The sequence below is a fragment of the Rutilus rutilus genome, assembly GCF_951802725.1.
Source record: "Rutilus rutilus genome assembly, chromosome: 16".
Classification (NCBI taxonomy): Eukaryota; Metazoa; Chordata; class Actinopteri; order Cypriniformes; family Leuciscidae; genus Rutilus; species Rutilus rutilus.
The window spans coordinates 8,725,003-8,752,826 of NC_140224.1; the positions used below are offsets into that span (position 1 = coordinate 8,725,003).

Below are 27,824 nucleotides of genomic sequence, written 5' to 3' on the forward strand. Positions count from 1 at the left end.
CGTTAATCTTATTTGGGAAAAAACAAGCCTCAGAGTCAGTCCGAATAAAATCAAACGTTTACAATTTATTAACCAGGTAATGAAGCAATAATTCAAAATCCAATTCGCAAGAATAAAATCATCAGTTAATCATAACATAGTAACAATTCAGGAATCGAATAATTTGTAAAGATTATTACCTGGTAACGAAAAATTACACACATGCGGTTGTGTGGGCAGTCAACCTACAGACTCGAACTTTCTGCACCTTTTCCTTATATACCCAGATAATTCAATATTCTTACCAAATGGTGGGGTCTGTCATTATAATTAGATTTTGGCTCCCTATTCAGGGATTCACACTATGAGATCAGAATTTGTATTGGAATAGGTTCTTGTTTTACATACAGGAGGTACAGTCTGAATGGAGTATCTGGGGGAGGGAAACACCTTTAAGGGACACATCACTTTTCTCATATTTCATAACTTCTTTTATCTTTTCATTATGATTGGGAGAATGAGACCATTTTACCAGGCGCACTGAGACACTTTAAATGATATCAAACATGAATAGATACTTCTTGTACATAGTTTACATTGCATAGGTTTTCAGTGTATTTCAGGTGAGGAGGAGGGGGGGATGAAGAGGAGATAGTGTGTGAAGTGTGAACTGCATGGTGTGTTGCGTCTTCAGAAATCCCTGTTGCATATGCAGGAGGTAGTTCAAGTGTTAATTCTCAGGAGGGCCTTTTGTTTCATCGAGGGGTCGACCAGACATACTGGCAGCAGCCTTACATGAGTAAGGAAAAAAAGTCCCGAAGAATCCCATTAGGGGAAAGTTTTGAAAAAGACCCAAATATTGCCTATTCATTCTTTTTCTTACGTGAATAGGATAAACATTTTACCTTTAGATATCACCATGAAAATTACTGTGTTGATTACTTGCATCAAGACAAACAAAAAATGTATTACAAGTTTTTTTAAATGGTTTGTTAACATGGACAAACGGTGCATAATCTAATTACGTATGTGCTAATTTGCATAAATACCACAACAGATCTAAACATATAGCCAGGTGAAAATGTCTTGTTGAATCTTGTTGACACATAACAGTAAAAGACTTAATGTTAAGGTCTGAATGGAACCCATTTAGGCTACCCATGAGCATTAATACATAGAGGCAGGAAGAAGTACTTTAGAAACCAGCCTTTATTCATTTTTAAGAGATGGGGTTTGGGGCTGGGTCCGTGGGACTGTTTCTGGGGGACGAGTCTGAGGGAAGAACAGGAGACAATGGTAAGGAGAATGCAGAAGTCAAAAGGTATGCAAAATAAAAAGTGAATCCCCAGAAACAGTCCCACGGACCCAGCCCCAAACCCCATCTCTGCAATAATAATTAATAAAGGCTGGTTTCTAAAGTACTTCTTCCTGACTCTATGTATTAATGTTCATGTGTAACTTCCATTCAGACCTTAACATTAAGTCTTTTACTGTTATGTGTCAACAAGATTCAACAAGACATTTTCACCTGGCTATACCCAATGTTTAGACATGTTGTGGTATTTATGCAAATTAGCACATACGTAATTAGATTATGCACCGTTTGTCCATGTTAACAAACAATTAAAAAAAACTTGTAATACATTTTTTGTTTGTCTTGATGTAAGTAATCAACTCAGTAATTTTCATGGTGATATCTAAAGGGTAAAATTTGTACCCTATTCACATAAGAAAAAGAATGAATAGGCGAAACTTTAGAAACTTTCCCCTAATGGGATTCTTCGGGGCTTTTTTTTTCCCTTACTCAGGACATAGGCTATTGAGGATACAAAATCAGTTGAGTTTGCTTCTGTTGCAATTTGTTCAACCTTTTTTCATAAAATGACTGGACTAATATTATATATAATATTATATAATACTAATACAAAATCCACCCACAACAATACTGTGGGAAACACAGTAGGCTATAGGCTATTTGATGGTCTACCTCTGCCTGTTTTGAGCCAGGAAAAACCCTGAAACTCCTGCAAAAGAGAAACTGCAAAAAACCCTGCTTCTGGTCCCAGCCAACCCAAGACTTCATCACAACTTCACCATTCAGCTAGTCTCAGTAGACCTCATAACTCTATAAAGGTCAGCCAGGAACCTTGGAGTTGCAATTGATGATCAATTGAACTACACAGACCACATTGCTAGAACTAGTATCCGGTTTTCATTGCCGTGTGTCAAATTTGTGACCCGTGACAGTGGATAGACTTTTAATTTTGTATTTTTTTGTGTTTGCTAAACAAGATAATTTGTTTTAAAATGCCTTTGCTGGGGAAGATAGTGGAGATCGAAAAAAATGGAGAAGATGGCACTGAATGTCTCTTCATAGCATCTTGTCTCTTCGGAAGGTCAGTAACATTTTATAATTATCGCTTACATGGCTGCATAGGGCCTTATGAGCAATTGCCCAGGGGCACCACGCAAATATTTCTCATATATTTCTCATTTTTGTCACGATGGCTGTGAATATTTTCAACTATAATGCTGTGAATGTACAGTGAGGAACATGAAAAACATTTTTTGTTGTTGTTGATAAAAGTACTACAATAACACGCACACTATCATTGCAAGTAGAACCACAGTGCAATTTGTTTAAAATGTCAACTAAATAGCAAGTGCCAAACATTTCCATTGTTTCACGTAGACCTTAGATCATTTCAGGAAGTGCTTTGGCGCCAATTCAAGTTAGAGAGACAAAAACTGATTTTTGGTAATTTGTAGTCAATAAATGCATTGATTTATAATCTTTTTATATTACACTGACATGTGAATGTAGTATGGATATGTAGTTACAGCAATGTTGTTTTTAAAAAATAAAAATGTGCTAATATTTGATGATTAGTGTGGTCAACCAGTTTCCTGCCTTTGTTAACATAGCCTATGGTGCCAAAATATAATGTGTTAGATTTCAGGTAAGCCACTTCTGCTTATATCTTTTAATATGGTACACAGAGTGTACCATAATAGTTGGTTCAAGCTTAAAAAATGCAAGATATTTGTTTTGACCATAACCTATGCACCAGAATTTAATGTGGATGTGGGGGTGCAGACGGTATGATCTGCACGCTGCAAGAAGCTCGTCAGCTTTGGTCAAAAGCATTATTGTAATGTGTGAACACGCTGACAATGCGTGTTGCTTGTTTTTTTTATGTTTTAATCAAATAGTTAATAGTGTAACGTTATCTGTTGCATTTACCGTTCAATCACCATTTTGAGTTCTTTGCACGAACATGCTTAATGTGTGACACAATGCAGTGCCTGTGAAATGGTGCAAGTTAAATGACATTATTAAGGTTCTAAAGCAGCAGTAGTTTATGTATTTCTCTTGTGTGTATTTGAGCGACACATTTGTGAGAAACCGCCAACATTTCCGCTTTCCACTTCATTAATGGAAGATCATCCCTTTAATATTTGGTCACTTCTTTACGATAGAAATGTTGCAGGTTTATAGATTATTTACCTTACAAATCTGGTGAAATGGCACACATTGCGTTCCCATATGAATGTCATTAAGCAACCAAAATGCAGAGATGACTCTATTTGTCCATTGTTTATTTCTAAAGAAACACGACAATGTATAAAAGGCTCCATTACCTTGTATCTTACGTTATGGCCCCGTAGAAGCAGTTTTTGTAAAAATAGGCTAATGATTGCGTCATAACCACGCGACTCTCTGGAAATTACCGTTGACAGGAGAAGAAGCTCGCAGTCAATCGGGGGGACGTGGAGGCATAAAGTCCGATAAAGTCAAGGGAGAAGCCCATAGAGAGTCAAAAAGTTTCTCCTGCTCCTAGCTCATGGACAGCTCATACTCATGCTCTCCGTTTCTGCAAGATTCGGAAGGGAATAATTCAGATTTCTCTTGGCACAGCTACTAGAAGACTTACAACTGTCAGACAGGCTGCTCACGTCACATCTACGTCGTCAAGCTCAGTTTGAGTTTGCGCAGTACGCTCAGCCATCAGGAAGTGAGTGCTTCTAATTTGCTTCACTTTTCTCCGTTGAAATCTATGGGGTCGCTGTGTCCATTTCTTTTACAGTCTATGGAAATCGCATACTTTCTTCTTCTTCTTCTTCTATGGCGGCTGGCAACCAGCGTTTTGTTGCATTGCCGCCACCATCTGGACTGGAGTGTGGATCAAGAGGTCAACCTACACTTCCTTAAATTCTTTTTAATAACCCAGTAATCTTCAAAAAAGAAAACAAAAAATGAAAACAAATTTCACCAGATCCTCTTTGCAGTATATCATGTAAATTTAATGTCATCTGGTTCTCACCAAGTTGTGAAATCAATCTTTGTCTGGCTTGATATCGCATACTCTCTTGAGTAGGTACTTATTTTGAATTTGAGTAATTATTTCAGGGCTGCTAAAAAAAGTAGCCTATGTTCTATATAGTATCATATGCACACCAGAATTGCGCTGGAAGTTGTAGGTCATCCAGGTACTTTTTTGCCTACTCTTTTATCAGTACTGTGAATTTGGACATATGCCTACTGCTTTTGTCACATACTGTTTTTCGTCTACTATATAGAAGGGAAGTATGCGATTTTGGACGCAGCTTTAGTCTAACACATTAAAAGGAAGTATAGCCTACGTCATCGTATTTATTTCCACTTTGCAAAATAAGGTGGATAGACGACTCTCATAAGCAATATATTATATTGCTAATATTTATGGTACTAATTCCAAATCTACAAATCAATCGATTAGATCTCCTTTTGTTAATATCTCTTCTCCTCCATCTAAATTGGTTTGGGTTAATATGTTTTCCTCACTTGAGTGGGAACATTTTTGGGGAGTTCTTAGTCGGTATTGTGTAACAAATAAAACCAAAGAAGTGTCATTTAAAATTGCTCACAGAATATATCCTGTGAATGACACATTAGAGCGTTTTCATCCGGATATTGATTACAATTGCTGTTTTTGTAATTGTGAAAGAGAGTTGTGCACTATTTTTTTGAACGTCCCTTTTCATCAATCTTTTGGTATGAAATGTCTCAATTTCTAGGTGTTAAAATTAACTGCAACCTAGTCTTAAATTTGTCTTACTCAGATGAATATGACTTTTCCAAAAGAAAAATATGTTATCGATTTGTTTTTGTTATTAGGAAAATTTTATATTCATCAAACTAAACGGAGTAACTCAAAACCCAAGTTTGCTCATTTTAAAGCAGCCTTTAAAATGCATTTAGAGACTTTACAGTTTTAAAAAAATCGAAAAGCCCAAAAATCTATATCTCTGCTAAATGAATTTAACATATGTTTGTGATGCCCTTTATTTTTAAGTTTATTTATTTTTATTTTTATTTAAACTATTGTTGTTTCAAGTTATAGCCTACTTACAAAATGTGAAAATGTGTAAAAGAAATGTGTCAAGAACTTGATATTGAATTCTGTAATTTTGAAAATTCAATAAAAATAACTAAATAAGGTGGATAAGGTCTGTTCTGATGGCTCATATACTACTGTACAGCCTCCCCCTACTGGACGCAGGGGCGTAAAACTGCCTGGGCCGTATATCTGTCGGCTCCAGGTCTGCAGCCTCTTAGATATAATAAATACATAGATTGCTGCGATACAGGGGCGGATCTAGAAAAATATTTATGAGGTGGCGAGAGGGGGGCAGGAATTTTTGAGGGGTGGCAAAATATGGCAGACGTATATATTCTGAATTTAATCACAGTTAAATTGGCCATAACTTTTCATTTGTTGCTGCCAACAGGGATGGGTATCATTCTGTATTACTACTCTTACCAATACTCCTTATCGATCCGGTACTTTAACGGTATTCTTATCGGTTCTTTTTGTTATATTAAAAAAAAGGGGGAAAAAAAATTAGAACACAATTAATATTGTTTTATATTTTGAAATGTAAAATAAATATCTATAGCAAAAGAAAAAGCAATGATTTAACAAAACAAATAAAACATACGTTATGCAGAAGGGTGCAGGCTTCTGTGTTTTATATTCAGAAGACATAGGACACCAAAAACAAAGTACAAACACATGGTCAAACAAAAAAAAAAAGTATACAATTAAACAAATATACAAATTATATATCCAGTAGTGCTTTAATTTCAGAAATGTCTACTGACATTACTGTTCAGGAGTAATATGGGCTAAAAAGACATCTAATAAAGTCAGATTTAAAATAACACTGCATAGTTTATCATAGATAGATTAAAGCTTATATCATTCAAGAGCTGCGACTGATTTTCTCTGATTCACATTAATGGAGCAATCGTCAGCAGGTTTATTAGACTGCTGCCTCTTTAAGACCAAATGCAGATCTAATCATTATTACGCATCATATTTTCTCCCAACTATTAACGCCCATACTTAATCCTATTGTATTTGTTATTTCCCCAGTTGTAACCTAGTTTCATTGCTGTGATATCTGAGAGGAATTGGATTTAATAGGACTGCTTAGCTAATCAAATTATCGATCTCCTAACTGGCACTGTATTGTGTGTTGTAACGTAACGTACGTCGGCATAACGGCGACAATCAGTAAACGTTATGGATACAAACAATATTTTTATATTTTTTATTAAGCTGTTCTTGTCTTTACTAAAATAAAAATTAGGCCAATCAAAGGGAAGAGTGCTCTTACAAATCACGAGGGAGCAATTTGACCGCTGATTTTTGGCTAACGTAATAGACTCGCTGTTTTTGCTGATGCTGAATCGTCTTTAGCACACAATACATTCATTACAAATGTAACTTTAAGTTAAACGTGTATTTAAACTACACCTGGGGAAACTCACTTCACCTTCAGAGGCTCTGGGCAGCTCAGTCTCTCCAGTCGGGATGCAAGACACTGCGTACAGATGCACTGTGGAGGCTGCCCTGCTGCCACTGGTGAAATTTCATTTTCGCGGGGGTCGCTGCCTTGCTAGTGATGGGTGAAACCATTGTGAGGGGGAGGGGATTCTAAATCGGCGATTTCTGTTTGAGAGGAGTTTGTTGCGGGTCTCCCTGGCCTTCAACGTGTAGGCTATGAACATAAAATATACTTAAAAAATATTATCTGATTTATAAATGGGGTGGCAACAGGGGTGGCAAGACTGTATCCCAGGGGTGGCAGCTGCCACCCTTTGCCACCCCGTAGATCCGCCACTGCTGCGATACGTGTCTGCCATATTGCTGAGGGCAAGACTGAGCTTTAAACAAATGCAAGTAAACGGGTGAGCAGCGGTTTTTCTGGATAAAAACAAAAATAACCTTTACATTTATCAACCGATTTCAGTGGTTTGTACATGATGTATAAAAAGTTCCATCTCTAGTTATTTAAAATCTCGATAGTTAGACTTATAAAATATTTTTTTAATAAGGAATTGTCAAAGCTCAGGCTTGTCATGTATTTGGCTTTTTATTTTTGGATAAGAATTGTGAAGACCCCCATATTGAGATATAGGCTAATTTAATTTTCACATTAAATGAAATAAAGTTTTCTTATTGTGGAAAAAGTATTTTCTGTCTTTGACCCGATTTTAGCAATAACAAAGATAACTGATGGATCCTTTATAATACATATGATACGGTACAGTGCAACTACAGTGCAATGCAAATAGTAAGTAAGATAAAGTGAGAAGTAATAGTGAATAGTTTAGTGTATAGACAAAAAAATAAACAAACAGTATACAGTAATAATAATAATAATAATGCATAGTATAATTACTTAATATCATAAGTACAATAATATAATAATAAATAATAATATATTGAATTGCATATAGTTTATGTATAATACTACATAATATGTATTAACACCATGAATTAGGATGACTTCCATAGATTGATTGACCTATGGCTTGCCACTTTTCTTGAACTGTTTTTCTATCCTCCTGTCAAAGTGCTACTGCTCACTGATAAAAAAATAAAATAAAAAAAAACAGCAAAAGTTGGATAGTGGTAGAAAAAAATGGTTACTTGTTAATGGCATGATGTCATGTTTGACCATTTTTGCCTTTATAGGGTCCTTACAGTACCTTATGTCAATGACAGGTCCTCGCAGAAATTTTTCCTCAGCCTTCAAGATGGACAAATGTCCCACAAAAGCCAGGGCACAGATGATGGACCACCAGAGAAAGAATTGAGATTGATCACACCCCAAATAAGCCAAGCATAATTTTGCATGTTTAATTTTTTGCAACAAAATCAAAAGTGCCTTTTCTATATTAACCACAAAAACTATTCTTTATAAAGCAATGGTCTCACTCTCACATTATAGATAAACTATTTGACATTAAAACAGTGACACGTAAAAATGTGATTCTGACACGATGCAGAGCACAGCTAACACACGAGAACTACCTCTGGAAAAAGGACATCCATAGTGAACTTGATCTTGTCACTGTGGGTGTGTGTGGGTGTGCTGTCCAGAATTGATGTCAGGTGAGTGTGGGTTGCATCAATTTGCTCCTGATCTTGAATGTACAACGGCACAGGCACTGTCTTGGTGGAACACTTGGAAAAAGTGTCACGCCACTTTGATTTCTTTTGGCCACTGATGATTGGTCACTGATGCCACTGACTGTGCAGAGAAAATTGAAAATGACATTAAAAACATGTCCATGTATGTCTCTTTAAGTCGTTTATTTACTAGAAAAGCTATTGGTTTGGAATGCAGTTAAAAAAAAGAGATGGGTGTTTATAGTTTATACAAGTTTAGAGAGAGAGAGAGAGAGAGAGAGAGATTTCATTATAAGTAGCTAAAGCAAACACACACCTTTATGAGAGGTGTGTGATCAGAGTACGATAAAACTCGTGCACATAAATTTTAGTCCAGATCAGTAAGCTATTTTAAGAAAAATGTATATTAAGATATAAATTAGATAATTAGATCATCTCATTTATAAGAAACAACTCAAACCAAAATCTACAGTAGCCTACATTCAAACCATATGGGACTAAAGTTTTTAATGTGGGTTTTATCATGACGTCGGAAATAATAAAAATATGTGCAGTTCAACTCTTTACTTAGAGAGAGAGAGGCATACATATTGTACATACATATATGCCTAAATGTGTACTTTGTGTGTTCACACCAAAAAAACAAGTTCCAATATCACTGTTACTCCAGAAACCATGTGGAGTTTGTTTTAATGCAAGGATCAAACAGGGTCTTACCAGAAGAAGCCATCTCACGCAAGCTAAAGACAGACAACACAATTAAATTAAAATAAAATTAATTCTGAAAGTGAGTGAGACAGTGCGGGTAAAGAGAAGACTAGGGGCAACTAAACCTACACGGTTAAGTTTGAGCCAGACAGAACATCACCCTGACCGTCAAGTACTTTTATTGTCTCTCGAAATAGCCTAAATTATAGAACCATCTATTGACATAAATAAATGAATTGATATCAACCCTTAGCTAATCATTTATAAATAATAAATGTTGCATCATTGCTAAACAACAAGTTCATTATTTAACATACCTCAATCGTGTCGCTTGTAGGCTAGGGGCGTAAAACTGCCTAGGCCATATATCTGCCGGCTCCAGGTCTGCGGCCTCCCCATATAGCCATTTTTGGGCATGAAGTAGCCTACATGTATTCGTGGGACATGTTACAAGACATTTTATAATTCATGTTAGGAATAGTTGACGGCGGGACTTTCAATTATTAGAAAAATAATGCACAGCCGAGTAATGCGGTTACGACGCGAAGTGGAGTCAATTATTCCGCTTATAGGCCTACTACCACACCTCGAAACATTGTTCAGATGATGTAGGCTATTTGATTTCAAGATGTTTGTCAAGTTTTTGTCAGTAAAACGCTCTTGTGTGTAGGACTAATATTTCTCACGCATCTAATCCCAAGCCTCCGTTGCTAATTCCAAAACGGCATTTTAGAGCTACGGAGGTTTGAGCCACTAATCTTGCAGGTATAAAAGCAATTATTAGAGAGAGAGAGAGAGAGAGAGAGAGAGAGAGAGAGATTGCAATAAGGAGCCAGAAAAGCATGTGCGTCAATATTATTTTATTTATTTATGAATTCGTAAAAAATATATATATATTATTGACAGTAGGCTAGCTATAATAACAAGTAGGCCTAGGCCTACAACATTTATTTATTTGTTATAGGCCTATTATCTGCAATAATAACGAAAACCCATGCAGCAGGACTATCAATTTATTCATATAACTTTATTCAGCTTAATTTTCTATTGATTATAGATAGGACTATATACTTTATTTAGCCTATTAAAATTAAACTGACCGTTTCCATTGATTGTGAAGTTAGACATTGAAAATGGCAGATCGAGCGCATTGGGCTGCATGTTAGCAGAGTTAATCCCTGCCTGGAACTACTTTAGCCGTGCGTTTCCCTGAAAATAATTGCACACCTTAGAACGTTCGTCAACCAGTCAGATTCAACAGCCGAAGTATAATTGTTTATTTTATTTACAGTTATGTTTGGCTGGTTTGGCTGTTGATAATAGTGATTTATTAAAGTGGACAAGAGTGAATGGTGACAAATTAAACTAAATTGTTTAATGTGTATAATTAAAAACAGGAAATCTTGAACAACAAATTAATAATGGAGGCTACTTGAATGTGTGGTCCATATATCGTTCGTCTTGCGAACTAATTATTTGAAATACTCTAGACATCAATGAGCAAAAACAAAATGTTACCTTAAAAAATGCACTAATGCAAGAAGCTATTGATAGAATTATATTTTAATCTATTTGGATAATTTATGGTGAAACTATAGAAATACATGGGAGATGCATCTTTGAATATCAACTTACACCACATTAAAACCAGTGCATAGAAATGATATTGTAATCAAGTTGAAATACTGTTGATTTTTGCCATGAATAGCCATTGCTGCTGATATGGCATTGAATAAATAAATACACCACATGCATCATAGTTTAATATTTCTCATTCACCAAAAATGCAAATGTGGCCAAAGAAGCAGTTTTAATGTAGACTCTGCCTTTTTAGGAAGCTGGACTGTGATATTCGTATTCAGCAGCCACAGGTGTCAGATGAGCACTGTAAAATAGAGCTGAATGAGAACGAGGTAATTATGCTGTGGTATAACACTATAAGTGTGACTTTATCTTTTGTTTCCTTAAACTGTTTCTTTGCATATAAGAACACATGACATGCTGTTAATTTATTGTCTCTCTCTTGTTTAAGCTAATTTTGACCAATTTAAGCTCCGTGAACCCCACACGTATTAATGGACAAGTTCTCAATCATTCTGAACGGTTAAAGCATGGTGATCTCATCACAATCATTGATCGTTCTTTCAGGTGAGTCTGATTTTTATTATAATTATTATGAAAAAAGTCTACAGTTTTCTTTAGGAGATTTGGAGAATCTTTGTTCTGGGAATAATTTGTTTTGTGTGGTTTCATCTTGTCATAATGCTAGGTTTGAGTGCCCACCTCCAAAGACACAGAAGAAGAAGAGGCTGTCCACGGCTGGAAAAGACAAAACAGCTCAGGTGTGTAGTTGATGTGAGTCTTGTGAAACAGATGATGGGTATTTTTGTTAATTTATCATTTATTTATTTTGTTAAAGTTTGGTTCTGTCATCCTGTAGGCTTTGCAAGACCAGCAGGAAAAAATCACACCCGTTCATGCAGAGAAGAGGAAGTCAGAGCATTCGTTGGGTTAGTGATCATGAAATCTATTTTCTGTAATGTTCTATAAATGTATTTGTTTGCAACACATTTTATGTAAGTTGTTTTTCCCCCTAGTTTTGCTAATTCTGCTAGAATATAATTTCATATCCGTGATTGTCATGTGTGCTATATTTACAGACACTTGTTTAAAAGATGGGTCAAATTTACCACCATCTGTGGATCAATCTGTTGAGAATGAACCAGAAGATGGCAAAATTAAAAAGGACAGTATGTCACCTTTTTGTGACTTTGCTGCTAAATCACCATGGAAATCTGAGCAACCAAAAACACCTCTTGCAAGACCTCAGGTTGATCACGAGGAAGCTTCTGCTGCAGATGTTAAAAGTAGCCCTAAACCGGTCACAACTCCATCTACCAAGAAGCGAAGATCCTTGAAATCCAGTGCTGGTGAGGTTGTCCAGCAAATTCTCTTAGAGCCTCAGCATGAGGAGAAAACTCCTAAATCCCCGGAAGGAAGGAGAAGTGTTGAATCACAGTATCAGAGCCTTGATCTCCAAATGCCTTTGGGCCAGCTTCAGACTCCGGGCCTAATAGGCAAGAACACTGAAGTGAAAATGTCACCAAGAACATCCGTAAGATCAAATTCTGGCAATAGGTCTGAAGTCCAAGGTGGTCCACATGAGATTAAAGCAATATCTAGTTACAGGATCAAAGGTGAGACCGAGTTTTTTTTTTCCACATGAACACAACTATTTTTAACACCCTAGAAGTAGAGATGCATAAGTAATCGCTCACTCAATCTCATTCCTAAATGACAACAATTCGCCTCTGTCTATTAAACATTTGACAAAATCACAACGGAACATTCAAATCTGTGTTTGCGCTGCTGCTGACCCAGAGAAAGCAGTTATTATGTGTAGCTATGAAACAGCTTCACAAACAGTATTTTCAACCACACAGTATCGTTGTTTCTGTCTTGCAAATATTAAAATGATCACAGAAGCACTGGGATAAAAGTTTATAGTTTGGATATAAACACTGATGTCTGCGGTAGCGATCATAACGGTGCATGTCCACTGGTACAGAATGAGCAGAGCAGAGCGAGCATTTTCAGTTCATTCCTATGGAAGTGGAGCTTCACACTCGCGCAGTGCATTGTGGGATTGAAAGCGTAGAGAGCGTCAAAAGGTTGGGCAGTTCAAGTCAAGTCAAGTCACCTTTATCCATATAGCGCTTTTTACAATACAGATTGTATCAAAGCAGCGTCACAGTGATAACATGAAAATAATACAACAAAATTTGTTTCTAGAAGAAAATTGCGTCATCGTCCATCTTAAGTAAGGCAGATCAATAATATTGTTGAATATTAAATGTCCCCAACTAAGCAAGACAAAAGCCAAAGCAACAGTGGCAAGGAACCAAAACTCCATTAGGCGACAGAATGGAGAAAAAAACCTTGGGAGAACCCAGGCTCAGTCGGGGCCAGTTCTCCTCTGGCCAACGAGCGAACAGTGTATGATTATGATTCAGGCGGCATTACAGGTCAGAAGTCAGATTGGATCAGAACATTCAGAATATTATCGAGTTCCATCTGGTTGGAAGTCGGAGTCATCACGCCGGTATGGAGACGAGTTCTTGACTTTATGCAAATAGCAAGCGAAATGTATTTACAAATTAGACGCTTTGGAGTTGTTATATGTAATATTAAATATTTCAGTTTGGATGTGTTCATTGTGATTATACTGGGTAGGTTTACAAAAGTTTATAAAATTGACAGAATATCTGTATTTTTGGAAACAAAGCTTGCCTATTTTTACAAATCTCGTGCATCTCTGATGATTATATTGTCCGTGTGTTAAATTTTTTTTTATTAAACACACTCGCAACAGACACACCCCAAAGCGGAGGTGTTATAGCGTTGTCAGCGGCACTGAGCAGAGTTTTGCCACTGTAGTGGACACACACTGTTAGAGCAATTCACCTTTTGTAAAAACAACGATTGTATCGATTACATTGTTATGCCATTGTACATTGTTGGCGCTTCAAACAACGATTGTATCGGTTACATTGTTATGCCACTAGTTGGTGACAAGTGACTGTTTATAATATGAGCTTTGTCCCAATTCAGAGGCTGCGTCCTCTGGAGAGTCATTTAAAGTGTGATTGCGTCACATCGGCGCAACGAAGGCTGGATCCCAAATGGCACACTTCATGTGGACTTGCAGTCTCGTGGCCTCAAATTGCGCATGCTCGGCAAGTGAACAAGTCTATAGAGTGTCCTATTCGGCATTTCAGCGCTCAGGAGTGTGCTCGCGAGCGGCGCCTTTGTGCCCCGCCTTTCGTACCCTCCACATGAATTGCCTACCCAGGAATCATTGTGAACGCCCAATCAGATAAATGAGGGTAGAGTTTTGTGGCTGTTTGACTTTTGGTGGTATGATATCATCAAGCCTGTCCCAAAATACACTCTCGCGTGCCCTTGTGGACTCGAAGCCAGGTCTACACTTCTTAGGTCTGCACTTCCTGAAGTCACCAAGTGTGAACTCGAAAGAGGTCCACAAGGCCGGAGTGTGCCATTTGGGATCCAGCCAAAGGCTACCCTGTTCTAAAGTGACTTCAAATGTGCCCTTCGTTTCTCGGGCAATTAAGGATACAACTGATGGACCCTTCGCTTGCAAAACTTGTAATTTTTTTTTTTTTTAGGGCTCCAGGTGCGGACAGCTGAATTTATTAAAATGAGGGCTGACAACGACCATTTATTTACCGGGAACAGTAAATCGAACAGTGTGGCTTGGCGGTAAGGCCTATTTCCACTAGGCTTTCTTGTGTATTATAGCAAATAGTCCTCACCCTACAAAGCCCACAACAATAAGACAACCAGGAGATAAGGCAATAGTCTTTCACTTTGTTGTTTTTTGTAGTGCTGTCATGCAAGGTACATTTACAAATGTTTGAACCAAACTTGAGGACTTTTGTATGCATGTCCTGTTGTGTCATATTTTGTAATGTTAAGATTGCATTTATGTCAAGATTGCGCTCGTCTTAATGTATTTCATAAGTGTTTCCTTTTTCTCTTGTTTTAGGACAGTTCTGAAGAAAATGGGCCTGCTGGCGAAGGCCACTCCCTCAGAGGCCAGAAAAAAATGGAACTACTTAGAAAAAAAATACAAAGTAAGCAAGTTAACTGGCACTTCTTTGCAGAAATTTATTGTGCTGTTGTTGTTTTTGTTAACAGGCATGGTTTATTTGCTCTGCCGTAGGATTGCAAGTGTAAGGGAGCGAGTGCTGAAACTTGGCCGTGGTTTGCCCTCATGGATGAGGTGTTGGGACAGAGGCATTCCACCAACTCCCCTATCCTACTTGACTCCTTCCCTGAGGACACATCAGGGACAAGTTCAGGAGTGGATGACGAAGATGAGGAGGAGCCACGATCACCACCAGCCAAGAGAAAAAGAGGCCACGTCGATGAGCTGGTCGAGGTACTTAGAGAAGACATCAATTTTCAACGAGAGGAAGATGAGAGGAGAGCACAGGAAAGCAGGGAGAGAATGGACCGACTATTTTCTCTTATTGAGAGAATGGTTAATAAATAAAATTTAAGTTAAAAATGGGTTCATTAAAAATGTTCTATATATTTTTTTTTTTTTCAGTGTCACTTATAATTTCTCAATGAAACCAAAAAAATATTTCTGTAGTTTATTTTTGTGATGCAAGTTAAAAATGAAAGTTGTATAGACCTTATGTAGCCCCGCCCCTTTTCAGCGCTGCGCTTGTTGTCTTTTGTCTTCCGGTTTGTATTTCCACAGCGATCTTAAGAATTTATGAATGAACTACCCGTTTTAAAATCTTCCTGGTCTACTGACATATGTTAAGACATCTGCTTTAAACATTACAATGCTCGTGATAACTTTCGTTAACTCTACAATAATTAAATCCACTTCACCAGCTAATTACTCTTCCACAGCGATGCCATAGAAATATACGGAGCTACCGCTAAAACGGAAGTTCAAAGACAATATTCTAAAGATGGCTGTGAGCATGTTTCTCTGGTACATAAGCAAAGAGTATAGTACTTGTTGTTGTACACTGTGACAAGCAGGATGAGGCTGAGGGCCGTGAGAGAACAGCGTGAGGCCGGTGTTCTGAACTATTCACAGTGTCTGAGAATTTCAGTGACACTGGGCAGAGCTTACATGAATATTCACAAGTTTCCTGTTTCGTGTTAAAGCGCCACTGAAAATATTAGTGCACGCTGCTCGGATCGCAGAAACTATTTTTCAGCACTGAATGAAGTTAATTTTTCTTCTTTTTTAATAACTGTTTATGTATGCTCGATAGTTTCTACATTGTATCATGTGATATGATTTAATTACAGCCACTGATTTGCATTGAGTTAGTTTGTTTTAATTATATAGGCTACTTCTGTTTTGCTTTGATGGTCTTTAAATTAGTTTAGTTTGATGACTTGTATAAGTGTATCTGTGGTAGCATAATAAAGATTCAGTGGTGATTATTTTGTCATTCGCTGTTGCTTTCTCATTTGGTAACCTGCCATCGGAGGTGGAAATATATGTCCATCCTCAACTTCCTGGAGCCATACATCACAGACAGGGACACCTCTAGCAATTTTAATCCATCTAGACTGGCATCTATTATGGAATACGTGCTTTTCCCATATTGAACCTATTGCCTTTTTTCCCTTTCACTACATTTGCTTCTTACATCTGCCTCGATTTTTGAGTCCAACACCCATATCTCAAAATCAATCAACAAACGATACACACAAAGCCCTACTTTCTTTTTCGACAATCTGTTACATTAGGACGTACGTCACAGTAAGAGAAAAAAAAGATCTGTTGATACTTTCATTTCATCATGACTTCAAGCACAATTAAAGCTCCAATCTAGAATTTTACAAGCATAAAATCTGATTATAATGTACAGCAGAGATGTTACTTTTTAGTGCTCATTTAACCTAGCTATTTACTATTTGAATATGAAAATTAAAAATAAATTATCAGCTTCAAATATCAGACTTTTGCAAGGAAAAACACAAATTCTTGCCTAATTTAATCATAGGTGTTTTCATTTTTGATTACCTACAAGCCTACCTTAATTAATTTAAGTTATTTGGTCATGATACTATTGAATTCCTACTCTAATATAGTATGTAAGGTTAGGTATCAGTGGTAGTCCTGTACTGTTTAGGAGATGTCTATGTCTACGTGATGTCTTGTGACACATGGGTAACGTTTCTATACTTAAGTGGTTCCCTGTAAAGATGACATTATGCCCATATGTGTCTGACATATATTTGAACTCTGTCTCACTTTGACCTTTCTATAAATAATTGGTTGAATATACTTGGCCACAGGATCTAGGTTTACTGGTTGTTTTAGCATATGGGCAGGTTTACTTCACTGATGACATTTGAACTTGAGACGTTTACTACAGCATAGTATAGAATGCTAGCTCTCTTGCAGTTGTTATTCAGAATTTGCAGCACAAAGTTGATAAAATAACCAAGCCTGGTGTCTACTCCTGACAAATTCTTTGTGGAATCACAGAACAGTGACTCTGTGACTCCGGGAATCAACATATGTAACGATTCTGCTTCCAATTCTGATTCCTATAGGGTGCAAGATGTCATTAAAATTATATATAGGAATCTAATACCATATTTGCTGATGGTATTTCTTTATTTTTATTAGGCTGGTATTAGGATCCCCTACATTAAATCTACTAAGAACTTTCCAGCTCTGATTCAAACTTTCTTTGTCCTTTTATTCTTGCATGTCCTTTATTGTAGCATACCTCTTTTCCTCCTGTTCTTTTCTCGCATCCATAATGTATAGAGTGGATCGCTACCATTTTCACTCTTCAACCCATATAGACAGATGTAGGAGTTTTTTATGGGACGAATGAAGATATTTCTGTTGATCCATTAAAAATCCATGCAACCGAAACTTTGACAGATCAAAGGTTCATACGGAGATTGTAAAAGTATTCTATATTCTGTATAAATGGAGTGATGAAGTTTGCTTTATATGATGAACAGATTTAATTTAGAATTTTATTCACATATAAACATTGATAAACATACATATAGAGCTCATCAAATATGGAAAATGGAAGATCAAACATACTTGCTTAACATTAAGCAAGCACATATAAAAACATGAAGACATCAGATGCAAAAGCCTCTAAGTGCCACCTCTGTCAAAAATGAGATAATGATTTTGAGCGAATGCTCTCTGCATTTAAAATCAAATCTGCTAAATACCAGCCTCAGCCCTCAGACTGTTCATTCATTTTTTAAGTCAGTTACATAAAAACGTAGATTAGTCTAATTTGATAATGAAATGTAAGGCTAACAACTGCTAGTTGGTCATACTAGTTCTTCAGACACAGTCTCAACTTAACGGCTTAGTGTTTATGCAACTGGAAGACGCAAATCAAATCATATAATTTCAAGATGAATGACGGCGTGCATGTAAAGAAAATCGTTAAAGTGGCAATAATGACATGATTTTGCAAGTATCATGTAAACACAACGTTTCGTGTACTGCTGTAACTCTGACAGAAACTGACATAACTTACATTAAAGAACAGCTGTAATACAACATGGACATGGCAGCCACTTTGCATCACAGTTCCCCCTACTGTGTGGATCAGTTTCTTCATTGTTTACTGAAGGGGGTGGATTGGAATCCACTGCTGCTTCAATGTATATGTAATGAGTGATTATAATCAAGGTATTAATCAATATTTTTCCTTCTAAATATCAAATGAGTTGAATGACTTCTCTGGAGATTTTACTTTATTATAGAAGTTACCAGTGTGATTACTGAAATGTTATTTTCATGTATTCTTTTTAATGTCAGTATTTGATATTTGAATGCAGGAACATTGCTTGCCTATTTATCCCGGCTTCCAGAGATTAAATAGGGATTGGTTTTGTGTTTGAGAAAGGTCTTCAACATGTTAAAACATATATGTGTGGAAAATTACTATGTTTATCAATTTCTTAGCCAATCAGAATCATTCAACCTGTAAGCAATGATGTAGCTTAGACCTTGGAAATGGCATAACTGCTGTAATCTTTGTAACTGTAAGCGGGGTGGCCTACGAACTCCTGTGTGAGTCTTGAAGCTGACTTCTGCTCATGAAACTGCAAACAATCTTCAGTAAAACCTTTCTTCAATTTTTTATAATTCTTCTTTCAAACATCTGGTCCTTGGGTCCTAAACTGTTAACCCCTAACATTACATTCCGAATTCTGCTTTCATCATTTTCAGTAGCATATTTAGTGATTTTGCAACTGATTCTCATGTATTGTTGTTCAAAAAGGTGGACTTAGAGGTTTTTGCAGAAAAAAAGCAAACATGGACTAAGCTGGTTTTACAGAAAAAGACAATCAAATTTGTTAAATACAAATAAATTGTCTAAAGTGATATTTTTTAAATTAAGGCATTTCAATAACTGACTAATAACCTTTTCATTGCCATTAAAGTGAAATTACTGTACCTAAACATAGGAGCCTGATAAAAAAATGCTCATTTAAAAGACGGACAGAGGTTTTTGCATCTGAACTCTTAATATGATGTACATATAAAAATTAGTGTTTTTGGTGACAGAAACAGAAAATACACCAAAAATTATTTTGGAAACACCTGACCTACTCTCATGCTATTGAAAAATGTGACGTTTGTAACGTCTCTACTTTTAATCAGTGACTCCGCAACACTGGCCATGAGATTGACCCTTGTGTCCCATCATCACTGAACCTTCAGCTTCCTCCTGCTACCAGTCCTGAGTTTTTACCACTGTGCCACACCACAGACACCTGACACACGTTCAAGTCAAACTCAGAGAATTTGTGATTGCATGTTAAATAAGAGACACACAATGTCAGATGGATCACAGTTTCAGCAACTTTAAACATTTGGAACTTCACACCTCTAAAAATATCCCTTGACTGCCTGTCAATGGTTGTGTGTGCCATTAAATAACTGTGTTTGATGGGTTGGTCTTGTAAGAATTGATTTTCCTGCTAAGACAAAAGCTGAGATAAAACTCACCCTACAATAAAGCAATAAAACGCACCCTGGACAGAAGATCGCAAAGAAAGAGCACAGGACATTGAGTCCAAACTTATCTCCTTGTTTATATATGCATCCCCCTCTCCCCATACTCCCTTCCTTTCCCCCCTGATTCAAGTCACTAAAAGTTCACTGAAAATGCCTATATCACATATGATGTATCTTGTGAATCTATTGTTTTTTCCTTTTCATGTTTGGTATCATTTTAAATGTCTCAGTGCGATTGGTAAAATGGTCTTAATTTCATTGCAGTCATTGGTATTATGAGAAAGATTGAAAACTTAGGAGAATCCTGTTCTCCTCTTTGGGTGGTGTCTCTTCAAGATATCTGATAATTCTCTCCTCTCCCCCGAAACCAGGTGTTACCCCTGGGGTACATGAATTGACCCAAAACAGGTCTAAAATATATTTGTATAACCCTTTTGTTCTGGTCTGGGTATTTAAGGGCAAGTGGCAGAACAGTCTTGGGGAACCTGTAACCAGGAAAACCCCCCATAAAGTGCTGTTTCAGTGTTTTCCTGTTGGAAAACACTCACACACCACTGTGTGTCTCTGTCAGGAATGCATTTCTTACACTTGGAGTAATATTTGAGCAAGTGATGTCATGTATTTATTATTTCTGAATTGGCTTTTAATCATTTACTTGTGTAATTGGCATGATACAATTTTTACCTGACAAATAAAATGTTATATTTGATTTAGTCTGTACTCTCCTGAAATCATTATTTTAGTAGATTATGAGGAGGCTGGTGCTACCACAGATCTTTGTCCAGGATAGGTCAAACTAAAGGCGCATATGAACGGAGCAGTAGGCACGTCATCTGAAGACCTTTTGATTTCTGTCTATCACTGACTTGGCAAGTTGTACGGAAGTGGCTAAATAAACTACTTTTTTTTTGTATGAGTGAGCAGTAGGCAACCAACTAAAGAGGTATTAGCAAACCCTGCACCCTCTGACCAAGATCAGACTGGCAAGACTGTGTCCGTGAGATCCACGTAAACCCGGGGCGTGTGACTCTGTGCGGCATCGGGTCCCTTAATGAATGAATAATTGAAAGTATGGGATACTCAGAATAATTAAAGATCTAAATTAATTCATCTATAATTATTTTCTAATAATAAACACTATCTAAATTTGATTATCATTTGAAATTGGAGTCAGATTAAGCATAGAGCTAAAGTAATATTGAAACAAAATTCTAATAAATAAAGTGAACTTCACTGGAGTGCTGAAAAGACATACACGCATTATACCTTCGCCCAAACCATTGGATTCCTTCGTTGGGCCAATGGGTGGTCTTTACAGTCTACATGGTACACAGTGTTTTGGGCCACGGAAAAAACAACAACACACACTTATGTAAATATTGGACGTGTGCCCTTAGGACTTTGCCCATCAGTATTTGCTGTATTGACTCTTTCACTCACTGTCCCAAAGAAGAAGAAAAATCACTTGTGTATTTTACAAATATTATTTTCATAATATAGAAGATACTTTTTTTAATGGTAAAATGCATTTACATCTCCTTGTAGCTCTCAGCCACATAGTTTGAGGCCGATTTCTAGTCACTGCTGAGGGTAAAAGTTTGATAACTTCTTCCTGAGAATGAAAGGGAATAGAAAGCTACATTTAAAGTGATTTGCATTGGTGTAAACATGTATTCTTGCTCTTTAGATACAATGTGTTTACTGGTGAATGGGCAAAAGACGACATATTTATCAAGATTTACTCTCAGGTACTTTGGTGCCAACATACACTTGTTTTCAGTATGAGCTGGAAGTTGCATTTCTGTAAATATGTTGCTAATACTGATTAATTGTTTTCTCGTTGGATTAATTGGGATATATTTCTTTTACAGCCGTTTGGAAGAGGAGCCATGAGAGAATGCTTCAGATCGTGAGTCAAGCAAATATATATTGAATATATGTACCATTGACTACGTAAATATTACTGCTTATTAATTAATATTTGGAATAGAAGTGAAAGTGTTATTCAGTTTTTCAGTTTTTTTCAGCCTTTTTGCAGTTAATTTAAGTTATCATTTTTTTAACCATTTGCCGGTTCCCACCTCCTCCTTCCCTGAGCTTGAACTGTGTTACACTTATGTTCATGCATCTTGTCATGCATCTTGACAGCTCTGCTCTCCTCTACTGGCACCGGTCACAAGCCGCTGAGAATGCATCATTGGTATGACCGCCTCCGCCAATACAACTATACTCTACAGTTTACCCCGGGCCGGGATAATGTCATTGCAGACCTTCTCTCTCGGTCAGTTCCTGCCCAGGCCCCGCCTGACTGAGTCCACAGTCACTCTACAGGAACTGAAGGCAGCCTCAGAACAGGATCCAGTCATCTCCCAGCTCTGCACCTACATTCGTCAGGGATGGCCAAGGGAATTACCAGAGGAGCTGTTAGCCTTTTCTCGGGTCAAGCAGGAGCTCTCTTGTTGGAATGACACATGTGTGGCGCGTGGGTTTTGCACCGTGATTCCAGGGGCCCTTCGCGCCCGTGTGCTGGCCATGGCACATGAGGGCCACTTGGGCATAGTGAAACTTAAACAGAGATGCCGCGACCTGGTGTGGTGGCCAGGCATACTGGTCGTCGACCCCCGCCACCCCTGTAACCTTTGGCCTGGCCCTCAAAGCCATGGGAGCATCTGCAATTAGACATATGTGGCGAGATCCACGGTGCCCCCCACTATCAGCGGTTCTTGGTCATAGTGTATGATCTACACTCCAAATGGCCTGAGCTGACCACTACCGGCTCCGTCACCTCCCAGGTCATTGTGGACTTTCTGGAGTCCCTCTTCTCCCGCTGGGGCTTTCCACAGACCATTACCACCAACAATGGTCCACAGTTTATATCTGTGAAGTTTACTTCATACCTGGAGAACAGGGGGATTCGACACATCCGTACAGCCCTGTATCATCCACAGGCAAACGGCGGGGTGGAACGCTTCCATCAATCCCTAAAAAATGGCATCAGAGCACATCAAGCCCAGGGCTGTTCCTTTAAACAAGCCATACGTCTAACACTGCTACACTACCGTGCTACCCAGCATTCAACCACAGAGGTTTCCCCAGCCTCACTCATGCTGGGTCGGGAGTTACACCTACCACTGGACAGGCTCCGCCCCACCGCAGTCCAGAACACACTCACATGCACCAATCAAAGCCTCAGTCACCAGCCGTCAGAAGCAGATGAAACAGTGGTTTGACAAGAAAAAGAGGGTCAGGATACCAGATATCACTGTGGCAGACTGGGTGAGAGCTCGACGACCGCACAGGGAAAACAATATGGCATCATTTTGGTCCACTCCACAGCAAGTGGTCCGCCAACTGGGACCAGCCACATACCTCCTAGATGATGGCTCCCGCTGGCACGCCAGCTGGCCTCAGAAGGTGCCACCACCTCCTGCAATGTTAACTCAGAACAGCGGGGACATAATGCCACCCAGAGCGGAACAGGAGGACTCCATACCACAAGCAGCCGCACAGCCTGAAGATACTCCCTCGTTGTCACACCCAGTGCCCCCATCATCATTGTCACTGCCCTTTTCCCCAGCCTCCACACCACTGTTCGCCTCACCTTCAGCTGTGTGTTCTCCGCGCCAGGGCACGGCCCAATTACCTGAAGGACTTTGTGTCTACTTTTCATAGTGGAACCCCCCAGAGAGGGGAAAATGTTATGTCCGCTCAGGACGAATTAAGCTGTTTTTGTCTGAAATGTTTAGTTCCGTTTTCTCCGTGAAGTAAAGAGAGTTGCATTCATAAATCTCTCATCCAGTGTCTTGTTTTATACACAACAGAGACAGCTGGTGATGATGAGTTGCAACTGGGAGGCTTGTGCGGTGATAGCAGCTGACAGGGCATTCATTGTTGCTGGATCTTCGTTTGGCGAAGTATTCTGTTGCGATTCAGAACGCAGAGGCAGGTCCATGTGCAACAATATTTATTGAACAGTTAAGCCAGGCAAAACGAATAAGCCAATAGGCCAGAATAAAGGCGTGAACTCGAAATCCAGAAACGGGCAGGGGTCGAGGCAGGCGGCAGACAACGGAGTGCTGAGACAGGCGAGAGTTCAGGGCAGGCAGCGAGAATCAGAGTCCGGGGAACAGGCTTGGGTCAGAAGTCAGGCTGCAGACAATCGAAGAAGCAAGTTAGGCAAGGATAAATCAGGAAAACGCTCAGACATGCAACACAGGGTGAAACAATACTTCGCACAGGACGCTGAGTGATTGAGTAAGATATAGTATGGGTAATCAGGGATGATTCAGAACAGGTGCAGCGCAATCAGAACGTAAATGATCTATACTAGGAGAAGTATGCAATGCCCTTAGTATTCTGGAGAGGGCGCTCGAGATTGAGTACAGGGAGAATCACGGAGACTGGATGCCGTAACAGTATGTCAGGTCCATACTGAAATGCATATTTTGTTTTGGGACAAATGCACACTAATTTTTATTAATTTCACCTCCAATTATGTCTCTCGAACAGGCTGGTCATTTATGAATGAAATGAATTAGACACATCGAGCTAACACAGATCAAAAGGTCAGTTTGTGAATAAGAATATATATCCATTGTTGACAGTGGTATTAAATTCAGTGATATTTTGTGGAAACTGATTTATACTATTAACTGTTCTTGCATTCACAGGACTCAGAGAATGGAGGAGACAGTGGTTACCCTAGTGAGAAACGCATTGAAGAAGACTTAGTGGAACATCACAGCCAGGTATCAAATATCACCTGGATATTTTCTTTTTCTTTTTTCTTTTCTTTTTATTAATAACAACAGTATTGGTATCCAGCACAGGGTTTTGGATGATTGTCAGCATTAAATCTGAACAAATACAGAACATTATTACATTTAAATTAAACTAGTTTACAACTACTGTTTTGTTTTTTAGATATAGATGGATATAGATTATGTTAATAATAAAGATATTTCATATGTTTAGTGCCAGGTTACTGAGAAATGTAGTTGAAATTATAATCTGTTCTTGCTTGATTTCTTTGTTACTCCGTAACAAAATTTCCTTTCTACTGCATTATAAACTTGTTGTTGTGTGCTGTGCTTACGTGCATCATGAAACGCAGCAGTTATACACTTTTGGGCTCCTAAGATATGTGATGGTAGGTTTTTAATTCATTCATCATTATTTAGGGACGTCACTTCTACAACAGACATTTCTCAGAATCGGATGAGGACAGTGTTCGTCGGGTAACTACAAAACCGTTGATAAAATCCCTGTATCTAATCATGATAGTCACCCATCACCCATTGATTCCTAATCTTTCTTCTCATAGAACATTGATTTAAAGTGGTGCTGTCTTGTAATCTACATTTTTTTAAATCTAAACCTCTCAACCTTTTCATCTCATTATTCTTTCATCTAAACTCCTTTATCTCATCTTACTTTAACCCCCTCACAAGTGGCAAGCTCTCCTTTCCCGTACTGTATACGCATATGCTGGGTCCCCCCAATGTCAGGGAATTTTAAAATTGTGATTTTTGAATGGCATGTAAAAGTCATGCAGTTGTGCTCAAAAGATATTTCATTGACTAGCAGTTGCTGCTTGTGAGTGCAATTTCTATTAAAATAATATATAAAAAATTATTACACTAAAAAAGTGATTTCCTGAATGCATTGCTTTTTTGTGCAGAAATATTTCAAGTGATTTTAAGTGTTTATTTTTGTTTGTGGTTTTCAAAGTCCACAGATGTTAGTTCTTCTGCTATCCATATTTAAGGATTCAAGGAATGTAAAAAAAGTGAAAGCAGTTACATCTAAAAACAGTTTGTCGAATGACAAACCGTTTTTATTGACAATAAAGGACCACTTCACATACCAGCTATGCACTGTTTTTGATATCACAACAAACTAGCGCTCTAAGCTATATGCTTTTCCTGAACACAGTCTATTTCTGACCTTGGTCTTGGCCAGTAATGGATACAAAAGTGTGGATATATTTAAAATTTGAACATGGGACAATTCATAAAGTCAATGTTGTTGTCATTTCTTGCCTCAGTTACTCTAGGGATAATATGTATTTTTGTTGTCTCTCTCAGCTGACAGAAGAAAAATGGAGTTTTTACCATTCATCTCGCTCCCACATACACAGATCCTCCTGTGTGGCAATGGTGGTGGAGAGACTGAACAATATGCTTCTTGAAAGGAAAATTGGCAAATCCATCCTAGGCAAGGTATAAGAAATTGTGTCATGTGTTTACAAACCTGGTCCTGAAACTGACAAATATATTTTTTATACTTTATTTCTGACTTAAAGGCTTCAGTTCAGGTTTTAAAGATAGGGTAGTCAATTTTGGAGAGGCTACCATCAGGTAGGCATTTTTAACTGAATGCAATGATTGGATGAAATATTTTTCCACGGAAGATAAATGTAAATATATTTTTAAACATATTTAGACTACTTTTATTATTGATTGCTATCAGGATGTGAAGAAAGTTTCAACCTGTATAACAAAAAGTGTTTATGAAAAACATTGCCTGCCCTACCTTTAATGAAAATGTTCTGTCCCTCCATTGAAAGTCCATGCAACCAAAACTTTGAAAAGGTCCAAAAAGGTCATAAAGGTGTCGTAAAACTAATCCATATGAATCGAGTTTATTCCAAGTATTGTGAAGAGATACAATCGCTTTATATGATGAACAGATTTAAGCTAAGCATGTATTTGACTTTAACATGAAAGCTCAAACTTGCATGTGTCATACACTAGAACAAACCTCACTGGTTCTCCTGAGGCATATACACGTTTGAGCTTCTGTTTTTACCATATTTGATGTGCTCTGTATGTTTGTTAAATTAAATTAAATCTGTTGATCATATAATGTATCTCTTCACAAGACTTGGATTAAAACACTCAGTTCATATGGATTAGTTTTACGACTCATTTATGAACTTTTTGTATCTTTTTGGAAAGTTTTGTTTGCACAGACTTCCAGTGAAAGGACAGAAACCTTTCATTTACATCATCTTTATTTGTGTTTTGAAGATGAAACAAAGTCTAATGGGTTTTGAGCGAGATAAGGGTGAGTAGATGATGACTGAATTTTCATTTTTGGTGATCATGCAACATCAAACCATCATTACAGAATCAAACTGATATGTCAAAGGTATATATATGCAGGTTATAATGTGTTTTATGTTTCTTCTCATTATGTAAGCATGTATAAACAATGCATTCGGTGAACATGAGAGTAGATCAGCACTGTGCCAGATTTCTTTTTTTTTTCTCTTTTTTTTTTACAGATTACTGTACTATATACTGAATATAATGCTGGAATAATAATGCCTGATAATAAATTATTTCAGCAGTAGTGAACAATATTATACTGAATAACATATCCTGCCATTATTTTGAAAATAATATTTTCCACAAAAAAATTATAAAATTAAAGCAATGTTGTATTTTGAAAACTGAAAAATAAGTGTGGAAAAGTATGGAATTTTAAAATGGAAAATCTGTTGGAACCACTGATCTATATAGAATGACTGGATAGCTCATGACGTCATAAACAGTGAAGCCACCGCGCCGCCATATTGGTATTCCCTAGTGAGCTCACGCGTTCTATTGCGCTCTCCGCTTCCGGCTCATGGGACCTTACTTCGGAAAAAATATGTATCAGTCAATGGCGAGAGACAACTTATCTTTTTATTCCGTCTGAACAGTGCCCTGAATTACACATATGATGTTTGTCAATTTAAAAGATAATTATGAAAGTCAAGAAAGTGGCAGTTTGTCATAAAACAGAAGAGTAACATTTAGTTTTATGTGAAAATTGCTCAATGAACTACATCTCTCGTCTCGCACTATGTACGTCACAAGATCCGTTGCTCGTATGTGTGCAGTCTGGTACAAAACACTCAGGCATGACGGCGTAACGTTACGATTATAAGGTAAGACTATAGAAAAAATGACAGACGTTAGCTTCAGTAAAGTTAGCTTCATTCATTGAGAGAAAAGGTATGACGTCACATGTGCGCCTTTTGGGTTTGTAGTCTCTGTAATTACGTATTTTCACAGTCTTATACCTCAACAGTTTTACATCAAACTGTGACT

At 37.7% G+C, this 27,824-nt stretch overlaps 1 protein-coding gene across 1 annotated transcript; it reads left to right on the top strand.

The window, feature by feature from the left end:
* Nucleotides 1-2,160: 2,160 nt before the first annotated feature.
* On the top strand, nucleotides 2,161-16,118 carry LOC311306078 (uncharacterized protein). The gene is made up of 9 exons (XM_084434261.1): nucleotides 2,161-2,375; nucleotides 10,987-11,065; nucleotides 11,185-11,300; nucleotides 11,422-11,494; nucleotides 11,593-11,662; nucleotides 11,813-12,349; nucleotides 14,339-14,432; nucleotides 14,719-14,806; nucleotides 14,896-16,118. The coding sequence occupies exons 1-9, from the start codon at nucleotides 2,287-2,289 to the stop codon at nucleotides 15,226-15,228; spliced, it is 1,479 nt and encodes a 492-aa protein (XP_084290387.1). The 5' UTR covers nucleotides 2,161-2,286; the 3' UTR covers nucleotides 15,229-16,118.
* Nucleotides 16,119-27,824: the final 11,706 nt, after the last annotated feature.